Source organism: Choloepus didactylus, chromosome 8 (genome assembly GCF_015220235.1).
Source record: "Choloepus didactylus isolate mChoDid1 chromosome 8, mChoDid1.pri, whole genome shotgun sequence".
Taxonomy (NCBI): domain Eukaryota; kingdom Metazoa; phylum Chordata; class Mammalia; order Pilosa; family Megalonychidae; genus Choloepus; species Choloepus didactylus.
In genome coordinates this window covers 90,887,895-90,914,613 of record NC_051314.1, presented here as the reverse complement: position 1 = coordinate 90,914,613, position 26,719 = coordinate 90,887,895, and the positions used below count along the sequence as shown (strand labels likewise).

Below are 26,719 nucleotides of genomic sequence, written 5' to 3'. Positions count from 1 at the left end.
GTTCCAGAAGGGGAAGAAAAGGGTAAAGGTCTAGGAAAAGTATTCAAAGAAATTGTTGGGGAAAACTTCCCAAATCTTCTAAACAATATAAATACACAAATCATAAATGCTCAGCGAACTCCAAATAGAATAAATCCAAATAAACCCACTCCGAGACATATTCTGATCACACTGTCAAACACAGAAGAGAAGGAGCAAGTTCTGAAAGCAGCAAGAGAAAAGCAATTCACCACATACAAAGGAAACAGCATAAGGCTAAGTAGTGACTACTCAGCAGCCACCATGGAGGCAAGTAGGCAGTGGCACGATATATTTAAAATTCTGAGTGAGAAAAATTTCCAACCAAGAATACCTTATCCAGCAAAGCTCTCCTTCAAATTTGAGGGAGAGCTTAAATTTTTCACAGACAAACAAATGCTGAGAGAATTTGCTAACAAGAGACCTGCCCTACTGGAGATACTAAAAGGAGCCATACAGACAGAGAAAGAAAGGACAGAGAGACTTGGAGAAAGGTTCAGTACTAAAGAGATTTGGTATGGGTACAATAAAGGATATTAATAGACAGAGGGGAAAAATATGACAAACATAAACCAAAGGATAAGATGGCTGATTCAAGAAATGCCTTCACGGTTATAACGTTGAATGTAAATGGATTAAACTCCCCAATTAAAAGATACAGATTCGCAGAATGGATCAAAAAAAATGAACCATCAATATGTTGCATACAAGAGACTCATCTTAGACACAGGGACACAAAGAAACTGAAAGTGGAAGGATGGAAAAAATATTCCATGCAAGCTACAGCCAAAAGAAAGCAGGTGTAGCAATATTAATCTCAGATAAAATAGACTTCAAATGCAGGGATGTTTTGAGAGACAAAGAAGGCCACTACATACTAATAAAAGGGGCAGTTCAACAAGAAGAAATAACGATCGTAAATGTCTATGCACCCAATCAAGGAGCCACAAAATACATGAGAGAAACACTGGCAAAACTAAAGGAAGCAATTGATGTTTCCACAATAATTGTGGGAGACTTCAACACATCACTCTCTCCTATAGATAGATCAACCAGACAGAAGACCAATAAGGAAATTGAAAACCTAAACAATCTGATAAATGAATTAGATTTAACAGACATATACAGGACATTACATCCCAAATCACCAGGATACATACTTTTCTAGTGCTCATGGTACTTTCTCCAGAATAGATCATATGCTGGGACATAAAACAAGCCTCAATAAATTTAAAAAGATTGAAATTATTCAAAGCACATTCTCTGACCACAATGGAATACAATTAGAAGTCAATAACCATCAGAGACTTAGAAAATTCACAAATACCTGGAGGTTAAACAACATACTCCGAAACAATCAGTGGGTTACAGAAGAAATAGCAAGAGAAATTGCTAAATATATAGAGATGAATGAAAATGAGAACACAACATACCAAAATCTATGGGATGCAGCAAAAGCAGTGCTAAGGGGGAAATTTATAGCACTAAACGCATATATTAAAAAGGAAGAAAGAGCCAAAATCAAAGAACTAATGGATCAACTGAAGAAGCTAGAAAATGAACAGCAAACCAATCCTAAACCAAGTAGAAGAAAAGAAATAACAAGGATTAAAGCAGAAATAAATGACATAGAGAACAAAAAAACAATAGAGAGGATAAATATCACCAAAAGTTGGTTCTTTGAGAAGATGAACAAGATTGACAAGCCCCTAACTAGACTGACAAAATCAAAAAGAGAGAAGACCCATATAAACAAAATAATGAATGAAAAAGGTGACATAACTGCAGATCCTGAAGAAATTAAAAAAATTATAAGAGGATACTATGAACAACTATATGGCAACAAACAGGATAATGTAGAGGAAATGGACAATTTCCTGGAAACATGTGAACAACCTAGACTGACCAGAAAAGAAACAGAAGACCTCAACCAACCCATCACAAGCAAAGAGATCCAATCAGTCATCAAAAATCTTCCCACAAATAAATGCCCAGGGCCAGACGGCTTCACAGGGGAATTATACCAAACTTTCCAGAAAGAACTGACACCAATCTTACTCAAACTCTTTCAAAACATTGAAGAAAATGGAACACTACCTAACTCATTTTATGAAGCTAACATCAATCTAATACCAAAACCAGGCAAAGATGCTACAAAAAAGGAAAACTACCGGCCAGTCTCCCTAATGAATGTAGATACAAAAATCCTCAACAAAATACTTGCAAATCGAATCCAAAGACACATTAAAAAAATCATACACCATGACCAAGTGGGGTTCATTCCAGGCATGCAAGGATGGTTCAACATAAGAAAATCAATCAATGTATTACAACACATTAACAAGTCAAAAGGGAAAAATCAATTGATCATCTCAATAGATGCTGAAAAAGCATTTGACAAAATCCAACATCCCTTTTTGATAAAAACACTTCAAAAGGTAGGAATTGAAGGAAACTTCCTCAACATGATAAAGAGCATATATGAAAAACCCACAGCCAGCATAGTACTCAATGGTGAGAGACTGAAAGCCTTCCCTCTAAGATCAGGAACAAGACAAGGATGCCCGCTGTCACCACTGTTATTCAACATTGTGCTGGAAGTGCTAGCCAGAGCAATCCGGCAAGACAAAGAAATAAAAGGCATCCAAGTTGGAAAAGAAGAAGTAAAACTGTCATTGTTTGCAGATGATATGATCTTATATCCGGAAAACCCTGAGAAATCGACGATACGGCTACTAGAGCTAATAAACAAATTTAGCAAAGTAGCAGGATACAAGATTAATGCACATAAGTCAGTAATGTTTCTGTATGCTGAAATGAACAAACTGAAGAGACACTCAAGAAAAAGATACCATTTTCAATAGCAACTAAAAAAATCAAGTACCTAGGAATAAACTTAACCAAAGATGTAAAAGACCTATACAAAGAAAACTACATAACTCTACTAAAAGAAATAGAAGGGGACATTAAAAGATGGAAAAATATTCCATGTTCATGGATAGGAAGACTAAATGTCATTAAGATGTCAATTCTACCCAAACTCATCTACAGATTCAATGCTATCCCAATCAAAATTCCAACAACCTACTTTGCAGACTTGGAAAAGCTAGTTATCAAATTTATTTGGAAAGGGAAGATGCCTCGAATTGCTAAAGACACTCTAAAAAAGAAAAACCAAGTGGGAGGACTTACACTCCCTGACTTTGAAGCTTATTATAAAGCCATAGTTGCCAAAACAGCATGGTACTGGCACAAAGATAGACATATAGATCAATGGAATCGAATTCAGAATTCAGAGATAGACCCTCAGATCTATGGCCGACTGATCTTTGATAAGGCCCCCAAAGTCACTGAACTGAGTCATAATGGTCTTTTCAACAAATGGGGCTGGGAGAGTTGGATATCCATATCCAAAAGAATGAAAGAGGTCCCCTACCTCACCCCCTACACAAAAATTAACTCAAAATGGACCAGAGATCTCAATATAAAAGAAAGTACCATAAAACTCCTAGAAGATAATATAGGAAAACATCTTCAAGACCTTGTATTAGGCGGCCACTTCCTAGACTTTACACCCAAAGCACAAGCAACAAAAGAGAAAATAGATAAATGGGAACTCCTCAAGCTTAGAAGTTTCTGCACCTCAAAGGAGTTTCTCAAAAAGGTAAAGAGGCAGCCAACTCAATGGGAAAAAATTTTTGGAAACCATGTATCTGACAAAAGACTGATATCTTGCATATATAAAGAAATCCTATAACTCAATGACAATAGTACAGACAGCCCAATTATAAAATGGGCAAAAGATATGAAAAGACAGTTCTCTGAAGAGGAAATACAAATGGCCAAGAAACACATGAAAAAATGTTCAGCTTCACTAGCTATTAGAGAGATGCAAATTAAGACCACAATGAGATACCATCTAACACCAATTAGAATGGCTGCCATTAAACAAACAGGAAACTACAGATGCTGGAGGGGATGTGGAGAAATTGGAAGTCTTATTCATTGTTGGTGGGACTGTATAATGGTTCAGCCACTCTGGAAGTCAGTCTGGCAGTTCCTTAGAAAACTATATATAGAGTTACCGTTCAATCCAGCGATTGCACTTCTCGGTATATACCCAGAAGATCGGAAAGCAGTGACACGAACAGATATCGGCACACCAATGTTCATAGCAGCATTATTCACAATTGCCAAGAGATGGAAACAACCCAAATGTCCTTCAACAGATGAGTGGATAAATAAAATGTGGTATATACACACGATGGAATACTACACGGCAGTAAGAAGGAACGATCTCGTGAAACATATGACAACATGGATGAACCTTGAAGACATAATGCTGAGCGAAATAAGCCAGGCACAAAAAGAGAAATATTATATGCTACCACTAATGTGAACTTTGAAAAATGTAAAACAAATGGTTTATAATGTAGAATGTAGGGGAACTAGCGATAGGGAGCAATTAAGGAAGGGAGAACAATAATCCAAGAAGAACAGATAAGCTATTTAACGTTCTGGGGATGCCCAGGAATGACTATGGTCTGTGAATTTCTGATGGATATAGTAGGAACAAGTTCACAGAAATGTTGCTATATTAGGTAACTTTCTTGGGGTAAAGTAGGAACATGTTGGAAGTTAAGCAGTTATCTTAGGTTAGTTGTCTTTTTCTTACTCCCTTGTTATGGTCTCTTTGAAATGTTCTTTTATTGTATGTTTGTTTTCTTTTTAACTGTTTTTTCATACAGTTGATTTAAAAAAGAAGGGAAAGTTAAAAAAAAAAAAAATGAAAAACAAGGAAAAAAAGATGTAGTGCTCCCTTGAGGAGCCTGTGGAGAATGCAGAGGTATTTGCCTACCCCACCTCGATGGTTGCTAACATGACCACAGACGTAGGGGACTGGTGGTTTGATGGGTTGAGCCCTCTACCATAGGTTTTACCCTTGGGAAGACGGTTGCTGCAAAGGATAGGCTGGGCCTCCCTATAATTGTGCCTAAGAGCCTCCTCCTGAATGCGTCTTTGTTGCTCAGATGTGGCCCTGTCTCTCTAGCTAAGCCAACTTGAAAGGTGAAATCACTGCCCTCCCCACTACGTGGGATCAGACACCCAGAGGAGTGAATCTCCCTGGCAACGTGGAATATGACTCCCGGGGAGGAATGTAGACCTGGCATCGTGGGACGGAGAACATCTTCTTGACCAAAAGGGGGATGTGAAAGGAAATGAAATAAGCTTCAGTGGCAGAAAGAATCCAAAAGGACCTGAGAGGTCACTCTGGTGGGCACTCTTACGCACAGTTTAGACAACCCTTTTTAGGTTCTAAAGAATTGGGGTAGCTGGTGGTGGATACCTGAAACTATCAAACTACAACCCAGAACCCATGAATCTCGAAGACAGTTGTATAAAAATGTAGCTTATGAGGGGTGACAAGGGGATTGGGAAAGCCATAAGGACCACACTCCACTTCGTCTAGTTTATGGATGGATGAGTAGAAAAATAGGGGAAGGAAACAAACAGACAAAGGTACCCAGTGTTCTTTTTTACTTCAATTGCTCTTTTTCACTCTAATTATTATTCTTGTTATTCTTGTGTGTGTGCTAATGAAGGTGTCAGGGATTGATTTTGGTGATGAATGTACAACTATGTAATGGTACTGTGAACAATAGAATGTACGATTTGTTTTGTATGACTGCGTGGTATGTGAATATAACTCAATAAAATGAATATTTAAAAAAAATATATCTGAACTCCTGTTTTGAGTTTTCTTGGATATATATCTATGGAGTGGAATTGCTGGGTCCAATGATAATTCTGTGTTTAAAATTTTGGGGAGGACTCGGGAAGATGACGGCATAGAGAGGAGTGGAAGCTAAGCAGTCCCCCTGAAACAACTACAAAAAACCAGAAACAACTAGTAAATAATCCACAATAACTGCGGGGGGACAAACAAGACCATCCATTCATCATACACCAACCTGAATTGGGAGGAATGCCCGAGAACACAGCATTAAATCTGTAAGTAAAACCTGCGGAACCAGGTCGGGAGACCCCCTCCCCCATAGCCCGAGCTGCCGAGCCTCGTGGTGACAGAGAAGCTCTCTCCCAGCAAGCGAATACAGCTCAGCTGAGCTCCAGCTGGGGTTTTAAGTAGCAAGTGTGAACTGCTCACTACAGGTATGCAGCCCCAAAAAACAGACTGAGGCTTTGGGTGACGACTGACCTGGGAGAGCCGGAGGGTCGCCTTGGACTGGGTCTGAAGGGGACTACCTGTTTCTTTTTTGGCTCAGTGGAGAAAGCCCCAGCCATTTTCATTTTCCAGGGCTGTGACTCTGGGAAGGGTGGAGACAGCACAAGCAGAGAGCGAGACCATTGAAATGCTAATGACCTCCACCTGGGGGGTCTGTCTTCTCTAGGAGGAAAGGGGTGGGGCCCTTTCCATTCAGAACCAGACCCCAGAGCCTGGGGGAACACGGCCACACCTCCTCACACCAGTCAAGAATTATAGGCTCACAGGCATCACCTGTTGGGCAGAAAAGCACAGTGACCCGAGGCATCAAAGGGTGGAGCAGTTTTCTAAGACACACCCGCAGGGAAACCAGATACTGAATATTTCTTCCCTCTGGGACCTGAGCCTGTTCTGGTCTGGGAAAACCTGATTTGGATAACCAAGGAAACCATGCCTAGACAGCAGAAAATTACAACCTACACTAAGAAAAACAGTTATGGCCCAGTCAAAGGAACAAACGTTCACTTCAACTGAGATACAGGAATTTAAACAAATAATGCTAAATCAAATCAAAAAGTTTAGAGAAGATATTGCAAAAGAGATAGAGGCTGTAAAGGAAGCACTGGACATGTATACGGCAGAAATCAAAAGTTCAAAAAACCTACTAGTAGAATCTATGGAAATGAAAGGCACAACACAAGAGATGAAAGACACAATGGAAACATACAACAGCCGATCTCAAGAGGCAGAAGAAAACCCTCAGGAACTGGAGAACAAAACACCCGAAAGCCTACACGCAAAGGAGCAGATGGAGAAAAGAATGAAAAAATATGAGCAACGTCTCCGGGAACTCAAGGATGAAACAAAGTACAATAATGTACGTATCATTGGTGTCCCAGAAGGAGAAGAGAAGGGAAAGGGGGCAGAAGCAATAATAGAGGAAATAATTAATGAAAATTTCCCATCTCTTATGAAAGACATAAAATTACAGATCCAAGAAGCGCAGCGTACTCCAAACAGAAGAAATATGAATAGGCCTACGCCAAGACACCTAATAATCAGATTATCAAATGTCAAAGATGAAGAGAGAATCCTGAAAGCAGCAAGAGAAAAGCAATCCATTACATACAAAGGAAGCTTAATAAGACTATGTGCGGATCTCTCAGCAGAAACCATGGAGGCAAGAAGGAAGTGGTGTGATATATTTAAGATACTGAAGGAGAAAAACCACCAACCAAGAATCCTGTATCCAGCAAAGCTGTGCTTCAAATATGAGGGAGAGCTCAAAATATTTTCTGACAGACAGACAATGAGAGACTTTGTGAACAAGACACCTGCCCTACAGGAAATACTAAAGGGAGCACTACAGGGTGATAGAAGACAGGACTGTGTGGTTTGGAACACAATTTTGGGAGATGGTAGCACAATAATGTAAGTACACTGAACAAAGGTAACTATGAATATGGTTGAGAGAGGAAGGTGGGGAGCATGTGAGACACCACAAGAAAGGAGGAAAGATAACAACTGGGACTGTGTAACTTGGTGAAATCTAGAGTATTCAACAATTGTGATAAAATGTACAAATATGTTCTTTTACGAGGGAGAACAAGCAAATGTCAACCTTGCAAGGTGTTAAAAATGGGGAGGCATTGGGGGAGGGATGCAATCTACATAAACTAGATACTGTAACTAATAGAGTCATTGTATTATGCTTCCTTTAATGTAACAAAGGTGATATACCAAGGTGAATGCAGATAAGAGGACGGGATAGGGGAGGCATGTTAGACACTTGACATTGGTGGTATTGTCTGATTCTTTATTCTACTTTGATTTAAGGTTATTTTTCCTTTTGCTGCTTCCTAGCTGTCATTTTTTTGTTTCCTCTTTCTTTTGCCTTTCTACCTTCTTTGACTCTCCCTCCTGCCTTGTGGAAGAAATGTAGATGCTCTTGCTTAGTATGAGCAGAATGTTCAATTAGGATGAACTTAAATGTTTGGAAATGAACAGGGGTGTCGGTAGCAAGATGTGAGAATAACTAACAGCGCCGAATGGTGTGTGAATGAGGTGGAAAGGGGAAGCTCAGAGTCATATATGTCACCAGAAGGAAAGTTGGAGGTCAGAAGATGGAAATGTATAAAACTGAATCCTATGGCGGGCAATGTCCATGATCAACTGTACAAATATTAGAAATCACTTCATGAACCAGAACAAATGTATGACAATACAATTAGAAGTTAATAATAGAGGGGCATATAGGGAAGAACTATATACCTATTACAAACTATATACTACAGTTAGTAGTATTTCAACATTTTTTCATAAACAGTAACAAACGTACTATATCAATACTAGGAGTCAACAATTGAGGGGGGTTGGTTAGGGATAGTGGAGGTTTAGAGTTTCCTTTTCTTTTTTTTCTTTTTTCATCTTTCACTTTATTTCTTGTCTAGAGTAATGAAAAGTTTCTAAAAATTGAACAAAAATTAAGTGTGATGGATGCACAGCTGTATGAGGGTACCCAGGGGCAAGTGATTGTACACTTTGGATCTTTGGATAATTGTATGGTATCTGAACAATCTCAATAAAAATAAAAATAAATAAAAATAAATAAAGTAAAAAAGAATGCCCAAATCACAAAAAAAAAAAAAAAAAAAAAAATTTGGGGGAACCACCAAACGTTTTCACAGCACCCGTCCCATACATTCCCACCAACAATATACAAGGGTTCCAATTTCTCCACATTCTTGCCAACACTTGTTATTTTCCAATTTTTTCATAATAGGAACCCTAGTGAGTATGAAATATCTCAGTGTGATTTTGCTTTGCACTTCCCTTATGGCTAAAGCATCTTTTCATGTGATAATTGGCCACTTAATATCTTCTTTGGAGAGGTGTCTTTTGCCCCAGTTTTAAAAATTGTTTTTTGTTGTTGTTGTTGAGTCGTAGGAGTTATTTACATATTCTGGATATTAAGTTTTTATCAGATGTATGATTTCCAAGTATTTTCTCCCATTCTGTGGGTTGTCTTTTCACTCTCTTGATAGTATCATCTGAGGCACAAAAGTTTATAATTTTGATGAAGTCCCATTTATCCGTTTTTTTCTCTTTTTGCCTGTGTTTTTGGTATAATACTTAGGAAACCATTGCCAAACCCAAGATCATAAATATTTTCTGGTTTATTTTCTTCTATGAATTTTATAGTGTTCTCAAATTTAGTCCTTAATCCATTTTCAGCCACTTTTTGTATATGTTATAAGGTTCCAACTTCATTCTTTTGCATATGGATATCCACTTTTCCCAGCACTATTTAGTAAAGGGACTACTCTTTCCCCATTGAATGTAGTTTGTACCCTTGTCAAAAGTCAATTAGCCCCATTTGTGAGGGTTTGTTTCTAGACTCTCAATTCTATTCCATTTGTTAATATGTCTATCTTTATGTCAGTACCACGCTATTTTGATTGCTTTGTAGCTGTAGCTTTGTAGTTGTTATAAGTTTTGAAATTGAGAAGTGCGAGTCCTTTTTGTTCTTTTTCAAGATTGTTTTGGGTATATGTGGCCCTCTGAAAAACCATATGAATTTTGTGATGAGTTTTTCTGTTCTACCAAAAAAAATGCCTGTAAAATTTGGGTAGGGATTACATTGAATAGTATTTTATGCTTTTTGATGCTGTTGTAAATGGAATTGTTTTCTTGACTTCCTTTTCAAAGTGTTCATTACTAGTGGATAGAAATACAGTTAATTTCTGCATGTTCATTTTGTATCCTGCAGCTTTGCTGAACTTGTTTATTAGTTTTAATGGTTGTATAAAAATAAGAACATGTCATCTCTGAACAGAGATAATTTTACTTCTTCCTTTCCAGTTTGGATGCTTTTCCTTTATTTTTCTTGTCTAATTACTCTGTTTGGAACTTCAGGTAAGGTGTTGAATACCAGTGGTGAATGTAGGCATCCTTGTACTGTTCTTATTCTTAAAGGGGAAGCTTTCAGTCTTTCACAATTAAGTATATTGCAAGTTTTGGGTTTTTCAGATGTAGCATTTATCATGTTGAGGAAGTTCCTGTCTATTTCTAATTTTCTGAGTGCTTTTATTTATTTGATTGTATTTATTTAATTTTCTGGTACCTTCTTTCCTTTTCTGTATTTTTTGTTGTTATTTTCTTACAGGTTACCTTCAGAGATTACAATAAACATCTCAAAATTTTAAGTGTGCTTTGAAAACTACCAGCTGAGCATCAGTTGTATACAAACCCTTTGCACCTATACATTGCCATCTCTGTTCCTTCATATTGTTATTGTTATCATGCCTGTATACATTGCTTTCTCAGTAACCTATGTTTATAATTGTTGTTTTATACATTTCCCTTTTAAATCATGGTTTTTTAAAAAGGAAAAACAAACCAAAAGTACGATAATACTGATTTTTATATTTACCTATGAAGTACTTCTCACTGTTCTTTACTTTTTCATATGGCTTCAGGTTGCTCTCTATTTTCCTTTCCTTTTAGCCTAAAGGACTCACTTTGTTTATCTGAAATCATCTTAATTTATCCTTCTTTCTTTTTTTATGCAATTTTATTGAGATATATTCACATACCAGAGACTCCTCCCAAGTGTACAATCAGTGGTTCACAATGTCATATAGGTATCACCACAATCAAATTTTGAACATTTCCATTATTCCAAAAAAATTAAAGTAAGAATAAAAATTAAAAAGAACACCCAAAACGTCCCATACTCCTTATACCCTTCCCCATTACTTATTTATTTTTGTCTTTGTTTTCTTACTCATCTATCCATACATTGGATAAAGGAAGTGTCAGTTGCAGGGTTTTTGCAATTATGCATTCACACCTTAAGAGCTATAAAGTTATACAATCATCTTCAAGAATCAAGGCTACTGGATTACAATTCAGCAGCTTCAGATATTTCCTTCTAGCCATTCCAATACACTAAAGACTAAAAAGGATATCTATATAATGCATAAGAATAACTTCCAGAAAGACCACTTGACTCTATTTGAAATTTCTCTGCCACTGAAACTCTATTTTGTTTCATTTCTCTTCCCCCTTTTGGTCAAAGAATGCTTCCTCAATTCCATGATGACAGGGCCAGGCTCATCCCCAGAAGTCATGGCCCATGTTGCCAGGGAGACTTAAACCCCTGGGAGTCATGTCTCACTTAGGGGAGAAGGCAGTGAGTTTTCCTGCAGAGTTGGCTTAGAGAGAGAGGCCGCATCTGACCAACAAAAGAGGTTTTCTGGGGGTGACTCTTAGGCACAATTATAGTAGGCTTAGCCTCTCCTTTGCAGTAACAAGCTTCATAAGGGCAAGCCCCAAGATCAAGGGCTTAGCCGACTAAACTGGTAGTTTCCAATACTTGCAAGTATATCAGGAAGTCCCCAGTTGGGGAAGTTTGTATCACCACATTTTCCCCCAGTCCCTCAAGGGGGCTTTGCAAATACATTTTATTCTCTGCCCAAATTACTTTAGGATATATTGGGGCTTCACACTAACCTGTACAAATCAACCAAATCTCACTTCCTATTCAAGGTTCCATGTCAATATGTTGTTTGAAAAAACTCACCATTCAAGTGAAATTGTATAGTGTGCTACAGAAAATACAAATTTTGCATCAAATAAACATCTCTTCCTTTGGTCTCACATAGAAGTTGAAGTTTTAAAACATGGTCAACGTCTTCCTTTACCTTTTAGTCTGGTTTACCTTAGTCCCAGCCAAGTCCATTTTGTTCATATCTTTAATTGAAGTCTAATTTCTTTTTCAGCTTTTTAAACAATTGCTATATGGGGTAATGCTGACTTTCACTGTGGCCAAACTCTGGCTCTGAGTCTCAGTTGTCAAATAGATACCCAAAGTTACAGGGACCGACTAGGTTATACACAAACAGCTCAGCGTCTCAGAATTTAGAAATAACCACTACAACTCATGAATAGATGTGACTGCTGTAAGAGCTTAGAATCTAGGAACCTTTATAATAAGCCTTCCCCTGATAACCTGTGCTCTCAGATTCAATTCTCCGAGTTTACACATTATAGTTAGTCCATATTAGTGATCTGTTATAATGTTTGTCTTTTCGCTTCCAGCTTATTTCACTCAACCTACTGTCCTCAAGGTCCATTTGCCTAGTTGTATACCTCACAACTTCATTCCTTCTTGCCACTTCTCAATATTCCATTGTATGTATACACCACAGTTCACCATTCTGTTTATCAGTCGAGGTATCCTTAAGCCATCTCCATCCATTGAAAATTGTGACTACTGCCACCATAGACACCGGTGTGCAAATATCCATTCATGTCCCTGCTCTCAGTTCTTCCAAGTATGTACCAAGTAACAGGGTTGCAGGACCATATGGTAACTCCAGTCTTAGTTTCCTGTGGAACTACTACACTGCCTTCCAGATGGGCTGCACCATTCTACTTCCCCACCAACAGGGAACAGGAACATACCTCTCTCCACATTTTATCCAGCACTTGTATATCTGTTTATTTTTAAGCTTTTATTCACATATCATACAATTCATCGTAAGTAAAAAAAATCAGTGATTCCTGATATAATCACACAGTTATGCATTCATCACCACAGTCTATATAAGAATATTTCCATTTCTTCCACAAAGAAAGAGGGAGAAAAATACTGAAGAATAAAAAAATAAAAGATAGAAGGGAAATAGAATAAAATAAAATAAATTACAGTGAAAGGGTCAGACAACAACAACACCATGAAGAATCCCACACCACTCCCTTATATCCCACTTTTATAGACATTTAGCTTTAGTATATTGCCTTTGTTACAATTAATGGAAGCATCTTACAATGTAAGTTAACTCTAGACTCTGGTTTGCATTTATTGTAGTTTTTCGCCTATACCGTCAAATTTTCAACACCTTGCAATATTGACATTCATTTGTTCTCCTTCATGTAAAAACATTCTTATTTTTGTACATTTAATCACCACTATTGACCACTCTAGGTTTTGCTAAGTTGTACAACCCCAGTCTTTATCTTCTATCTTTCCTTCTGGTCCTAGCCCTCCTTTTTCAACTGTAATCACAATTGTCTTTGTTCAGAGTACTTAAAATATTGTGCTTCCATCACATAGTAATGTACTATCCATTTCTGTATCTACACAATCAATCCTGTTGAACTTTCTCTACTCCTTCAGTATGAAATGCCCAATCTCTAACCTCTTTCTGTCTCCTGATAACCTGTGTTCTCAACTTTAATTCTCAACATTCACTCATCAATGTTAGTTCGTATTAGTGAGACCATAAACTATTTGCCTTTTTGTTTCTGGCTAATTTCACTCAACATAATGTGGTACTTCTTGTAGATCATCTATCTTGTTCACAAACTCTCTCAGTGTCTGTTTGTCTGAAAATATTTTAAACTCTCCCTCATTTTTGAAGGACTATTTTGCCAGATATAGAATTCTTAGTTGGTAATTTTTCTCTTTCATTATCTTAAATGTATCATGCCACTGCCTTCTCATCTCCATGGTTTCTACTGAGAAATCGGCACATAGTCTTATTGAGCTTCCTTTGTATATGGTGGATTGTTTTTCTCTTGCTGCTTTCAGAATTTTCTTTGTCTTTGACATTTGATAATCTGATTATTATGTTTCTTGGAGTAGGCCTATTTGGATCTATTCTGTTTGGTGTATGCTGCACTTCTTGGATCTAATTTTATAGCTTTCATAAGAGATGGCAAATTTTCAGCGATTATTTCCTTCATTATTCTCTCTGTCTCCTTTCCCTTCTCTTCTTCTGGGACACCTGTCACACGTATATTCATGTGTTTCATGTAGTCCTTCAGTTCCCTGAGACCCTGCTCATATTTTTCCATTCTTTTCTTTATCTGTTCTTTGGTGCGTAGGATTTCAGATGCCTTGTCCTCTAGTTCACGAATCCTTTCTTCTGCCTCTTCAAATCTACTGTTGTATGTCTCCACTGTATTTTTCATCTCTTCTATTTTGCCTTTCATTCCCATAAGTTCTGCCATTTGTTTTTTCAAGCTTACAAATTCTTCTTTATGGGCATTCCAGTGTCATCTTTATGTCCTTCATCTTGTTTGTCACATTTTATTTCAGCTCGATGATTTGATTTTAGAAGATTTGTTTGAACATCTATAATTAGTTGTTTCAACTCCTGTATCTCATTTGAAGTGTAAGTTTTTTCATTTGACTTTGCCATGTCTTCATTTTCTTACTCTAACTTGTAATTTTCTGTTGTCTAGGCATCTGTTTTCCTTGATCACCCCAATCAGGTTTTCCTAGACCAGACAGGCCCAGGTGTTAGGAGTAGGGTGTAATCAGTATCAGGTATCCCTGAGGATGAGACCCAGCGGGTGGTCAGACTTTCCTGTGAGGCCTCTAGATTCTGTGCTTTTCCTATCCTGCTCAGCAGTGGTGCTTGTCAGCCAGCAGTTCCCCACTGGTATAAAGAGGTATGGTGCCTTTAATTCTCAGCAGACCCTGCCCTGCCAGGGGCACGGTTAAGGCAAGCTTATTCTGTTTCTGTTTGTTTTGTGTTGTTTTGTTTTTCCCCAGCCCCTGTGGTCTGAGTTCTCTGAAGGAGGACCTCCACTTGAGCTGGGCCCTGACCCCCTTTCTTGGGGTATATCTAGCCCTTTAAGGAGTTATCTCCTTCACTTGACTCTTTACTTTGTCTCTCAGATCTATGTTAATTCCACCCTTGCCTGTGTCAGCACTGACAATTGAAAATGCCTGAGGCTTTCTCTTATGAGCTACTTAAAATGGTTTTAAAAAGAAAGAAAGAAAAAAAAATCCCCTTTTCAGAGCCAGTCCCCTGCACCCCAGTTTCATCAGTCAAGAGCTAGAGTTGGTACTTGGGTCTATGTGTCCCTTTTCTTGGGGCACAACCCTGTTCCAGGGCTTGGCCAAGTCCAAAAGCCTCTGTTTTATTCAGTTATATATTTTTTTCCACCAGCCCTGCCTCCTCTCTTCCAAGAGAGACCTCAGGGTTCATTTCCTCCTTGCTCTGGGTTTATCTGTGCCCATAGCTTATATTCATTAGTCCAAACTTGTTAATTAAAACTGCGATTGGAGCCTGGTTGGGCTACCTTCCCTTGCTCCCAGCAGAAACAACTTCTTTTTCCCACAGGGGAGTGTTTCAGCTCAGACTGTTTTGCCAGTTGAGGAGGGACACCAGCTCTGCAGTTTGGTGGGCTTTACTTACAGTTCTGTGGTGTGATCTCAACCCTTTCACCCATTCCAGACTGCTGTAAGATGTGTGTCCAGTCATGGATGATCCCAAAACAGTTGTTCAAGACTATTTAATAATTGTTCTTGGCTGTTTACTAGCTGCTCTGGAGGACTAACTAAATGACACACTTCCCTATGCTGCTTTCTTGCCCTTGACCACTCCTCCATTCTTGATGGATACTTTGCCAGAAATAAAATTATTGTGTTGTTTTTTTTTTTTCTGTCTTCTTTGAAAATATGTTATCTGCTGCCTTCAGGCTTCCATGGTTTTTGATGAGAAATCAACTGTTAGTCTCATTGAGGATCTTTTGTTTGAGTAGAGTTGTTGCTTCTCTGTGGCTGCTTTCACAGTTGTCTCTTTGTCTTTGAGTTTTGCCAATTTGATTATAATGTGTCCTTTGTGGATCACTTTGAGTTTATCCTGCTTGAAGTTTGTTGCTTTTCTTGAGGTGCATATTGGCCATTATTTCTTCTAATATTCTTTTGCCCCTTTATCTTTTTCTTCTGGGACTCCTATAATCATATATTTCTGGTCTGCTTGATGATGTTCCACAGGTCCCTTAGGCTGTCTTCATTTTGTTTTGTTTTTGTTGTTGTTTCATTCTTTTCCCTTTCTGCTCCTCAGTTGGATAGTTTCAATTGTCTCTTCAGATTTGTTTGGTGCTTTTCTCTGCCTACTCAAATCTGTTGCTGTATCCCTTTTGTGAATTTTTCGTTTTGGTTATTGTACTTTTCACTTCCAGAATTGCGGTTGGTTCCTTTTTATGAATTCTGTCTATTAATATTCTCATTTTGTCCATACAGCATTTTCCTAGTTTCCCTTAGTTCTTTCTCCATGGATTCCTATAGCTCATGGGTCATATTTAAGAGTATTGAGTTTTACATCTTTGACTAGTAATTCCAATGTCTGAGCTCCCTTAGGGGTTGTTTCTATCTTGTGAATGTACTTTCTCCCCATTCCTTGGGAATTGCTTGTTTTGCTTTCTGAAGATTGGAGCTGTCTATTTGGAACTTTTCTGAACTATTTTTTGCAATGTATGAACTTCTTGTTGCTTGTGATCACTGAAGTTTCTGTTCCATAATAATCATAGTCATTCAGTGATACGGCAAATTTTCCTCAACTGTCTGGCTCCGCAAAGAAGAGAAAAAATGGCATGCTCACTTTAAGCTTCGATACATGCTGCAGGTAGAAGTTGCTATAGCCTGAGAGGTCTAAAACTGAGGCAGATGTCAGTGCTAGTCACTCGGGGATCTACCAGAACATCTAAAACATGCAGCCCCCAAATTTTGAGGATAGAGTCCCAATTGCTTGCCCTCGCGCCAGCCAGCTGCTCCAGGAATGTAGGTTGCTATCCTCAGTGCCACAGGATGACTGAGAAATGGAGGGTGGACACTGGTTAACACACACTCTCACTTAAGAATGATCTGCAGCCTTTCCTTTCATCAGACACTCGCCTGGTTTTTATAAGTGTCAGGTAGGTTCCAGAGTTACTGCACAGTTGATTCCAATCTCTTTCTAGCTCACTGGTTGCTTTAGTAGAGGGACTGACTCCTAGAATTTCCTTCTCCACCATTTTGTGTCTATTTAACTTTTTTTTTAATCGATAAATAAAAAGCACTGCCATTCATCTACATGTAGTTGTCCTTTGATATTCCCTTCTTTTGTATTTTTATTTGAGTATTGATGCAGTCTTTTCAGCAAATAAAACATTATTTTGGAAACATTACCTTCAGTATTTCTAGAGTCCTACTGCTGAAGTTACTGTTTCTCTAATATAAGAGGTTTGTGGCATCTTTTTATTTTTGTTTTAGGGTATCTAGGAAAGGAAAAACAGATATATGTGGTGCAAGTTAAGTAACATGTAAATCTATTTTTAAATCTTTGCTGTGCTGTTTTTGTATTTCAGTTACCTAGAAAAGTACGAGAAAGTTCATCATTTTGGGGAGGATGATGATGAGGTACCACCGGGCAATCCAAAGCCACAGCTTCCTATTGGTGCAATTCCATCTTCCTACAATTACCAGCAACACAGTGTGTCAGGTAAATATCATTTGGAATTAACAGGACATAGGTCATCAGTTTTGAATTGGGAAAATAAACAGCATCCACATAATTAGTCCCTAACTTTTGCACATAAGAACCTTAAGGCCTTGGATAATTTGACTATCAAAGATTGACATCTTATTGGTATCAGTGTTCTTTCTGTCATAGACTGCTTAAGGTTTTTAGTTGCAGGAATTTTTATTTACAAATATCTGTAGATTAAAACAGTTTTTTTTCCTTATTGCTTTGAATGTAATCAGTTTAATCTGAATAATCCCTAAAATGGGAGAAGGAAAGTCCAGTTAGATTAGGGAAGCCAAGAATATTCTTATAGCATTTAATCCAATTTCTTTTGCAATTACTGGGACTCCCAGACCAGAATTCCTCAGAAATTTCCTTAGTTATTATTTTCCTGCCATGGTACCAGGAGGATTTTTGAATGCTTATGAAAGAATCTGTAGCTAAAAGGGGTTTACTCAAATTGGCTATAACCAGGTTAAGTGTCTGAAATAAAGAAGTTCTTAAGGCAGAGTAGATGGGGTTCCCAGTGTTCTATGGCTCTGGGGCTTGCAGAATGTGCTGACTAGGAAGAAAGTTTTGAAAAGAAGCAGCTCTGTTTCTTCAGTCACTAACATTTGGGCTGATGAAGAGAATATATTTCTTTTTTAAGGTTATATTTATTTTGAAAATTACCATTATTCGAGTTTTTAAAATTATTCTCCATTGGTATTAGTGGTATCTCTTTTAGGTAATTCTTAGATTTAAGCTGTCCCATTTGCACCATTATCACCAATTTTTTAAAATTTTATTTCACATTATCTATTTTCAAAATTTCTTTCTTCTTGAATTTGATAGCATATTTATTTCCCGATCAGTAATGACTGAGGAAAACAGATTCTCCTTTTAGAATCTGTTATCTTCATTAGAAGAGATTCATCTTATATTTTTGTATAATGGAGGCTGAGAGAGTGCAAACCAAACCTATCTTTATCCCTGATAAAGTCACTACTGCCTGAACCAAGGTTAAAGGAAAAAATTGTACATCACTAGGCTAAAAAAAGCTTTCTAATAGTTTAAGCTGATAAAATAAAAGAGGGTGGCTCAATAAGAAATGTGTTCCCTGTTCCTAAGAAGAACTGATGACTACCATCCACCCAAGGATATTATAGAGATTATTTCTTCATTCAATGAAACATTATACTAACAACCTTTAAAATCATTTTCAAATTTATAACTCTGTGATTCCTATACTACAGCAATATCAAAGCTGTTCCTACTTGTAGCTCAAATCGAGTTTCATGTCTGATCCTACAGTTCCCAAATCCAACCCATTTCTAAGTGTGGGCTTAAATTTTTTTCTGGATTTTTATTTTCCTCTCCCTATTCTAAACTATTTACTTAAAAAAGGAAACATAAAATATGAAATTTTTCTGGTATTTCAAAAGCCTAATTAAACTCATTTATAGGACTACAGAAGTTAAGGAAATGAAAGGACTGTTTAATAACTCCTTTCTGAAATGCCATCATGTATCTGGGTTGTTTAAAGAATCTGAATAATTATATAATATATGTGGCATGTTTCGCAAAATCAGAGTGGAGACTAATGAAGGGGAAGAAATGAGGAATTGCTAAAATACATCACACTACAAGATATGTAATTCAAATTGAAAAGATGAAGTATATCAGGACAGGAATTATTAGTTTGGAAGTGCTTTCCATTTTTAAAGAGGAGCCATAGAAACATCGTGGTGATAGTCTAAAAACTAACATGATTATCAGTGTACAAAACAAATCCATCATTCACAATTCTTTTTATGTGTCATTAAGAGTAATAATAGAATGTCATACATTGATAGAATGTGGACTTGAATTTTTTTCCGAGCATATTGACTCCTTTGCCTAATGACTTTACATGGCAAAATATATGGAGAACTTTTGCCTTGAGCTTTAAGATTAATCAACATGAGCATCTTTGGATGGTAGGTTTGTCATTTGTTTTCAGGGTTTTCATATTTTCCTCACCATAAATACCTAATCATTTTATTTCCTTCCTCTTGTGATTTTTTTCCTTGGTATTGATTTGGATATTTGAAAAATTATTCAGTGGATTATTAAGCTTTTTGCTCATCTCTTACATTTAAAAAACTTTATTTGCAATATCTTCAGTTTAAAACTTGTGAAAGATAAAATTGACAATTGACAACTCATTGAAATTAATAGAACTGGCAGGGATTAATTTATTAATCTATTATAGCTGGCAAGGATTTTAGTGATCATTTAATCCAACCCAGTCATTTTGGTATAAGGAGCCATGAACAATTAAGCAACCTATACAATTTGCATTTTTGGTACTTAAATTTGCGAAAGTTTCATACAAGAACTTGAAAAATTTTATTGTTTATGTTCGAATCAAGAGTTTCCTTAGAGAGTTCCATATTCTAATAGATATTTGGATACAACAATCACTGCCACTATCAGTGGAAAGAATGTGTTGTTAAATTCTTGCAGAGAAATAAACAGAACTTTAGGATCAATTCCTTCTTTCCTCTAAACTGAAAATTAAGAGAAGATTAAATTCATGAGCAGTGATCTACTTGGATAGGGGATGAAGGGTAAAATTACGTTGGAAACTTGGAATCAAGGATGTTGAAAATAAATTTCCAGTCCCAGTCCATTTGTAAAATTGGATCGTGTCTCTTTGGGGGATGAAGTATCTTAAAATCTTGTAAACAATTAGTTCTTCAGCTGAAGTGGTAGAGTGGGAAACTCTAGGGTTCTCTCCACACAGAGCAACATTGAAAAACCAGCATACTCGCAGAACCAACTTTCTCAGAGCTCTGGAAAACAGCGAAAGGGTTGCAGCAACTGCATGACAACCGAATCAAAAAAAGGCAACTTAAAAATGATAGGAAGACCTGTGGCACCTTTACTGGCCCTTCCGTCTCCCCATCTCTGGCTTGGTGCAGCTCCACATAAAATAGTACACAGTCTAGGAGGAAAGATTGTGAATTTCCTGGGACGTTTGGATACATTCAGAATATTGGTGTATATTGGGAAATCTATAGGGCTACACATGCATGCCTAGACAAGCCACCTGCTCCAAAAAGACTTGATATAGAGCCCTATGCTTTTGCTTCAGGCTTAGTTTCTTTATACTCGTACGGCTGGCTTCGTGCTGAAGGAAAGTACCAGTACAGAACGAATCTACAAAGACTGGTAAAGTGTTTACTTCCAGTCTTTTGTTGTTGTTGTTAGCTACTGGCATTCAAGGATATCTCTGTTGAAATACTAACTAAATACAAGCTACAGAATAGGGATGTCATTAAATGCATACATCAAGGGATACAGTCTTTGCATAAATACTTAGAAAAACTAGTAAGTAAGTTGTTATAGCCTTCAACAATAAGAACAAAAATAATAAACAGGAAACCCTAGGGAAGGGGGAGAATCTGGTTTCTAGAGCTAACACATTAAATTATTCAAATGTCCCAATTTCAGTAAAGGGCATACAGAGAAAACAGGTAAATATGGCACATTCAAAGGAACAAAGCAGAATGACAAAAGCTATCAATGAAAAAGACCAGGCAATGGACATACTAGAAAAAGACTTGTACAGAGCTGTCTTTAAATATACTCAAAAAGTAGGGAGCAAGTTGCTACGTGGTGTGTCATAAGAACAGGCTCAGGCACAAGATTCTCAACAAATGACCACTTAGTTACTTACATAGTACAAAGAGTACAAAAGAATGGGGGGAAAGGTCCCACTGTACTCTATTGTGGAGGGGAGAGGGAATGAAGGGTCAGATGGCAGATCTAGCAGTTTGTCAGGTTCCCTGCTGCCACAATGACCTGGGTCAGTTGGACAAAAATATTTTCTTTCCAGGTTGCCAACAGGCCAAATCTGTAGAGTACAGGAGGAGGGAGTAATAACTAGTCCTGGTATTGATTGCATGACCACTTTCCATGGGAGATGCTTTTTTCAGTCTATTTTCAGTAACTTATCTTTTCTCTCTAAGGCCACCCAGTCTGTTTGTCCCTTGCCTTGAGCTATAACTTCACCTCTTTTCCATTGATCTGATTGCCTTACCCATATCTTCTGGCCTACTTCCACCCATTCTTGATAGATGGGAGTTGCCAGGATTCCTTGAAGGTATTCCATGAGGATTTCAAGGGGACTGGTGGTCCAACCAGGAGTAAGGATCATCCACTAACCTCCAATATGTCAGGCTCCATGGGTCCAGTCCACTGGATTGACACCTCATGTGTTTTAAGTACTTCTAGGCCTACTTCCATCATCCTACTCCCCTGCCTAGTGGCCCTGACATCCCACTATCCTGGGAATCATGAATAGAGTGTAATGAGGTGAAAAGCAGGATGATACCCTGACAGTGGTATGTCTTTGGTCCCCCTTTCATGGGTGTAAGGGCAGACACACAGCAAAGCTTGGGTCATCTCCACCACCCCCCCCCAAACATACACACACACAACCCTTATCCCTTCCTTCTGCTAGGAAGCAGGATAAGGCCATTTCTCTTCTGGGGAACTGCTTAATTCAGCTTCCAGAAAGCCCAAGTAATGTGGGTGGTCCATCCAATGAGGGTTGTCAGGGTGTAGATGCTGAAGATACTTTTTTAGGGGGCTGTTAAAAGTTCTCCACAGTGGCCTGTGGGTGGTGGGTAATGTGGAAAGTCTATCTAATTCTGTGAGTCTAGGCCCTGTGTTGACTGGATCGTGCAGTAGAGTGGGATCCCTGATCAGAGAAGATGTCATTTGTGTACCCAAAAACGTAGCAGAGCCAGTTTTCCAAGTATCTTGTGTATGTGCCACATCCACATGATGAAGTGGAAAGGCAAGACCTTAGCTTGAATAGGTGTCTACTGTGACCAAGACTTAAAACATTCCTTGAGATGGCAGGACAGGGCCAATGTAGTCTATTAGCCTTGAGTGTGGTCCCTCTGGGAATAGTCCCTAAATGCCCTAAAAAAGGCTCTGGCTTGTAGTTGACATCTCTCGCATTGGAAAATGGCAGATTGGGCCTCTTGTAATGAGAGTTACTCCACATTGCTGGGCCCATAATTTCATGGTGTCAGAATTTCATGTCCAGTTCAGTGTGAATCCGCCCAGCAACAGAAGCAGCCTTGGGAAATCCAGCTGTTTTGTGGTTGTCACCAAAGGTAAGTTCATTGTTCTCATCCTCCAGGCAGGGTTCATCCTCTGACTCTCTCCCAGGAGGATCTCCAGTCTTGTTGGGGGCTGTGATGATTAGGTTTATGTGTCAACTTGGCCAGGTAATGGTGTCCAGGTGTCTGGTCAAGCAAGCACTCTCCTAACTATTACTGCAAGGACATTTGTGGCTGGTTAATAAACCAGAAGGCTGGTTTATTAAATCATCAGTCAACTGACTGCACCTGTGACTGATTATATCAACAAAGGGCATGTCTTCCACAACAAGAGTATTCAGTCAGCTGGATTTAATCCAATCATTTGAAGACTTTTAAGGAAGAGAGAGCGAGGAACTTCACTTCTTTGGCTAGCCAGCGAAGCGTTTGCTGAGGAGTTCATCAGGCATCTTCATCAGAGTTGCCAGTTCGCTGCCTGAGGAGTTCATCAAACACATTCATTGGAGTTGCCAGTTTGCTGCCTGCCCTACGGAATTCGGACTCGTGCATCCCCACAGTTGTGTGAGATACTTTTATAAAGTCTTATATTTACAGATATCTCTTGTTGATCGTGTTTTCCCTAGAGAACTCTAACTAAACAGGGGCAAAAGGCAGCTTTGGGCGTCCTTTACCCATTAGGTCATTCCAGTGATGTTCATCATGCTGCAGGCCTTTGCATGTGCATCAAAATGGATAGCGTAAGATGGTGCCCATCCATACCACTAATTGTTTCCAGTGGCCCATTCCCCACACTGGAGCACCTTTGATTTTCCAATTGCGTTCCTTCTATGAACCTGCTAAGCTGTTAGTGAAGGCCCATGAGGTACATGGAGGTGCTTGAGTCCAGGTATTCCAGGACTAAGAGGACCGCTCACAGTTTGGCAGATCAGGCATTGTTTCCAGTGCCAGGTGTAGTATTGGTCTACCTGAGGCAAAGGAAATGGTGGCTGCTGCCAAAGGGATGTTGGATGGTTTCAGCTTGGCCAATCCATTAATGAACCAGTGCTGAGTATTTGGTGGGGCATCCTTGAGTTGGTGTCCCTAAATGCCAATGCAGGGAGGGACAGGACCTCATCTGGTGTTATAACAGGATCATTGTTGAGGGTGACCTCCACCACCTGTTCATGTAAGCATGTCACTCCCTGGAGGCACAGGCGAGCACAGTCCTGAATTTACCACTTTCATTTGTTGATATTCTGTTGTTGGGTACTCCTGTGTAAGTGTTCTAATGACCTAGGTCCCAGGACATGATGGGAACTTCTGATTTCAGGATGACCTGGGAGCTTTCAGGAATCCTATCTATTTCTACCAAGGCCCAGTAGTATACCAGAAGTTGTCTCTCAAAGAGGGAGTAGTGCTGAGCTATACCTGGGAATTCCTTGGTCTAAAACCCAGGGTTCTGTGAATTACTGTTGCTTTCTCCTGCCAGAGTGACCAGTTGTTGGGGGTAGCAGAAACCCATAGCTCAAACAGAGATCTAGGCTTTAAAGGTCCTGGAGGCAAGGTTACTGAACAACCGCTTTTATCTCTCGCAGGACTTGTTCTTCCTTTGGCCCTAGTGGAAAGTGCCTGCTTTCTGTGTTACATGATATAGGAGTATTAGGAGGATACTGAGATGAGAAATATGCTGGCACCAGTGTGCAAATAGCACAGTGTCTATGACTGCAGGGGACAAGTAGGGCACTTCTGCATTCAAGCACCAATTGTCTATAGTCTGCTGCCATGTTCCACTCACCTTTTTACCTGGACACACTGGACCATTAATAGGCAGAGATGGTGGAGTAGAGGACAACCACAGATAGAAGGTCCAGTATGAGTTCGGTAATATACTTTTCCCCATCAGGGAGATAGTATTGGCATTGTTGGCAGTGTGGCAAGGAGATGGTCCCACTGTCATGGCCACAACTCACTGGGACAGGAGAGCATATCCCTGCAACTGTTGTAGAAATGTGTAGTGGCACAGGATATTAATCCCTGTAGTGCATTCCCTAGGCAGGAAATATTACCACAGGGATGTCCAGGGGGCCAAAGACACCAACCACAGGGTAGCAATAATCTCCCATCCCCAAACCCTTTTGGAATGCTTGAAACCTTCCATTGCTATTGGTTTTCCTCATTGTAAAGTGAAGACAGCCACAAGAGATCTTCTCTAGGCTTCTGTCCATACCTGTCTTTCATATCCCATATCTCCTTCTACGTAAAAGCTCACAGTTTTGTTTGCATCTTTGGATCACCATCTTCAGTTCAAATAATCTCTTGAACAATGACCAGCCTCACACTGACCTAAAGATCAATCTGGGTGACCTGAGGGTAGGTATGCCTGGTTTTAGAATGAAAAGAGATCTCACAGGCCATGAGCCAAAGGAGGAAATAGTCAGGTGGTGGTAGCTTTAATCTCATTGATTTTATCATGGAGCCAGCTAACCAACTCCCTGGTATTCATGGAGGTTTCTCAGAATTCTTTTGTCTGTCCCCTAACCCCAGAGGACAGAGCAGGATACCGTAGGTCCTCCAGCCATGGGTCAGTACCTCTACTCAGGCTAGGAGCATGGGGCATTCCTTCTGTTTAACCCACAAAACCATGAGTTCTGTGTTGCCCAAGGCATTCCTGTATAAAAGACATACAAGAGTGACAAAAAAGTGCCAAAGAATAAACCCACTCTGTACTTCCCCATGCACCCTGTTTGTTTTGCCAAAACCTGGGAATCATGTTGCTCTATGGTGTGTCAAGGGAACAAGTCTCATGCAAAACAGAGTTCTTCAACAAATGACCATTTTATTACTTACAAGGCACAAAGGTCCAAAAGAGTAAGGGAAAAGGTCCTGTCATTGCTGGTCCCTGGAGAGGCCAGCTGCTTGGGTCAGGGTCAGTAGGTGATGATGACACCACAGGTCAACTAGGCTACTTGTTCCTAGTTTTGGGAGCAGGGTACAATCAGATTGTTCCATTTCTGGGTAGTGTGTTTTTCATGGCTGAGACTTAATGTCTATTCAGGCTGTGAAATGGAAACATAGTGAAACATCTTCATGCCTACAAGCAAGAGGGGTAAAGAAGGAGCAAAGGCAAGGGCTGCAAGATGGCCACCAAGCATGTCCATGACTTCTCCAGCAAAGAACTAAAGAAAATATGGACAGAGCTATAAATCCAGAAAATGATATTTGAAAAAAATTGAGAATTTTAATAAGAGACGGAAATCATAAATAGAAATCAAACAAAAATACTGGAGCTTCAAAGTAGAGTAACCTAAATAAAGATTTCCCTAGAGAGATACAGTATCAGATTGGAACTCGCAGAAGGATCAGAATGTGAAGATAAAACAATTGAAATAATCCAGTCTGAGGAAGAGAAAAAATAAAGAGGGAAGAAAAGTGAAGAGAGCGTAAGAGACCTGTGAAACATATTAAGTATACCAATATATGTTATGGGAATCCCAGAATGAGAAGAGAGAAAGGGGCAGAAAGAATATATGAAGAGATAATAGTTGAAACTTCCCTTATGAATATAGAGCAAAAATCAGGCAAAGCAAATACCAGCAAACCATATCCAACAGCACATTAAAAAGATTGTACACCACGACCAAGTGGGATTTACCAAAGGACATGTAAAGGTGATTCGATATAAGATATTCAGTCAGCATAATACAACATATTAATAAAACATCATGATTATCTTACTTAAATAAGAAAAGGCATTTGAGAACATCCAGGACCCTTTCTTTATAAAAATACTCAGAATACTAGAAATAGAAGGAAATTTCCTGAACATGACAATCTCCAAGAATAGGTCAGAAATTTCTACCCTGGACAGGCGAATCTGTACTCTTCTGCCTCAGTCATACACAGCTTGGGAGTTAAACAAAGGCACCATGGCTGGGATCCCTCCAGCAATGGGTGCAGACCATAGAGCAATTAACAGCAGCAAATTAGAACTCCACACATATCCAGGCACAGGAACCGAAGTCCACAGAAACCTGGGGTGGGACACAAGCCGCTGAAGACTGTTGCATGCAAAAGGGCACTGAAGGGAAAAAAGA

The 26,719-nt window shown here is 38.9% G+C and overlaps 1 protein-coding gene across 1 annotated transcript in view; it reads left to right on the top strand.

Moving 5' to 3' along the window:
• ARID2 (AT-rich interaction domain 2) overlaps positions 1-26,719 on the top strand; it is a 283,049-nt gene that overhangs the window by 107,153 nt on the left and 149,177 nt on the right. Inside the window, exon 4 of the mRNA XM_037848145.1 lies at positions 17,390-17,523. Coding sequence (XP_037704073.1) covers positions 17,390-17,523 — 134 coding nt within the window. The remainder of the gene's footprint in view (positions 1-17,389; positions 17,524-26,719) is intronic.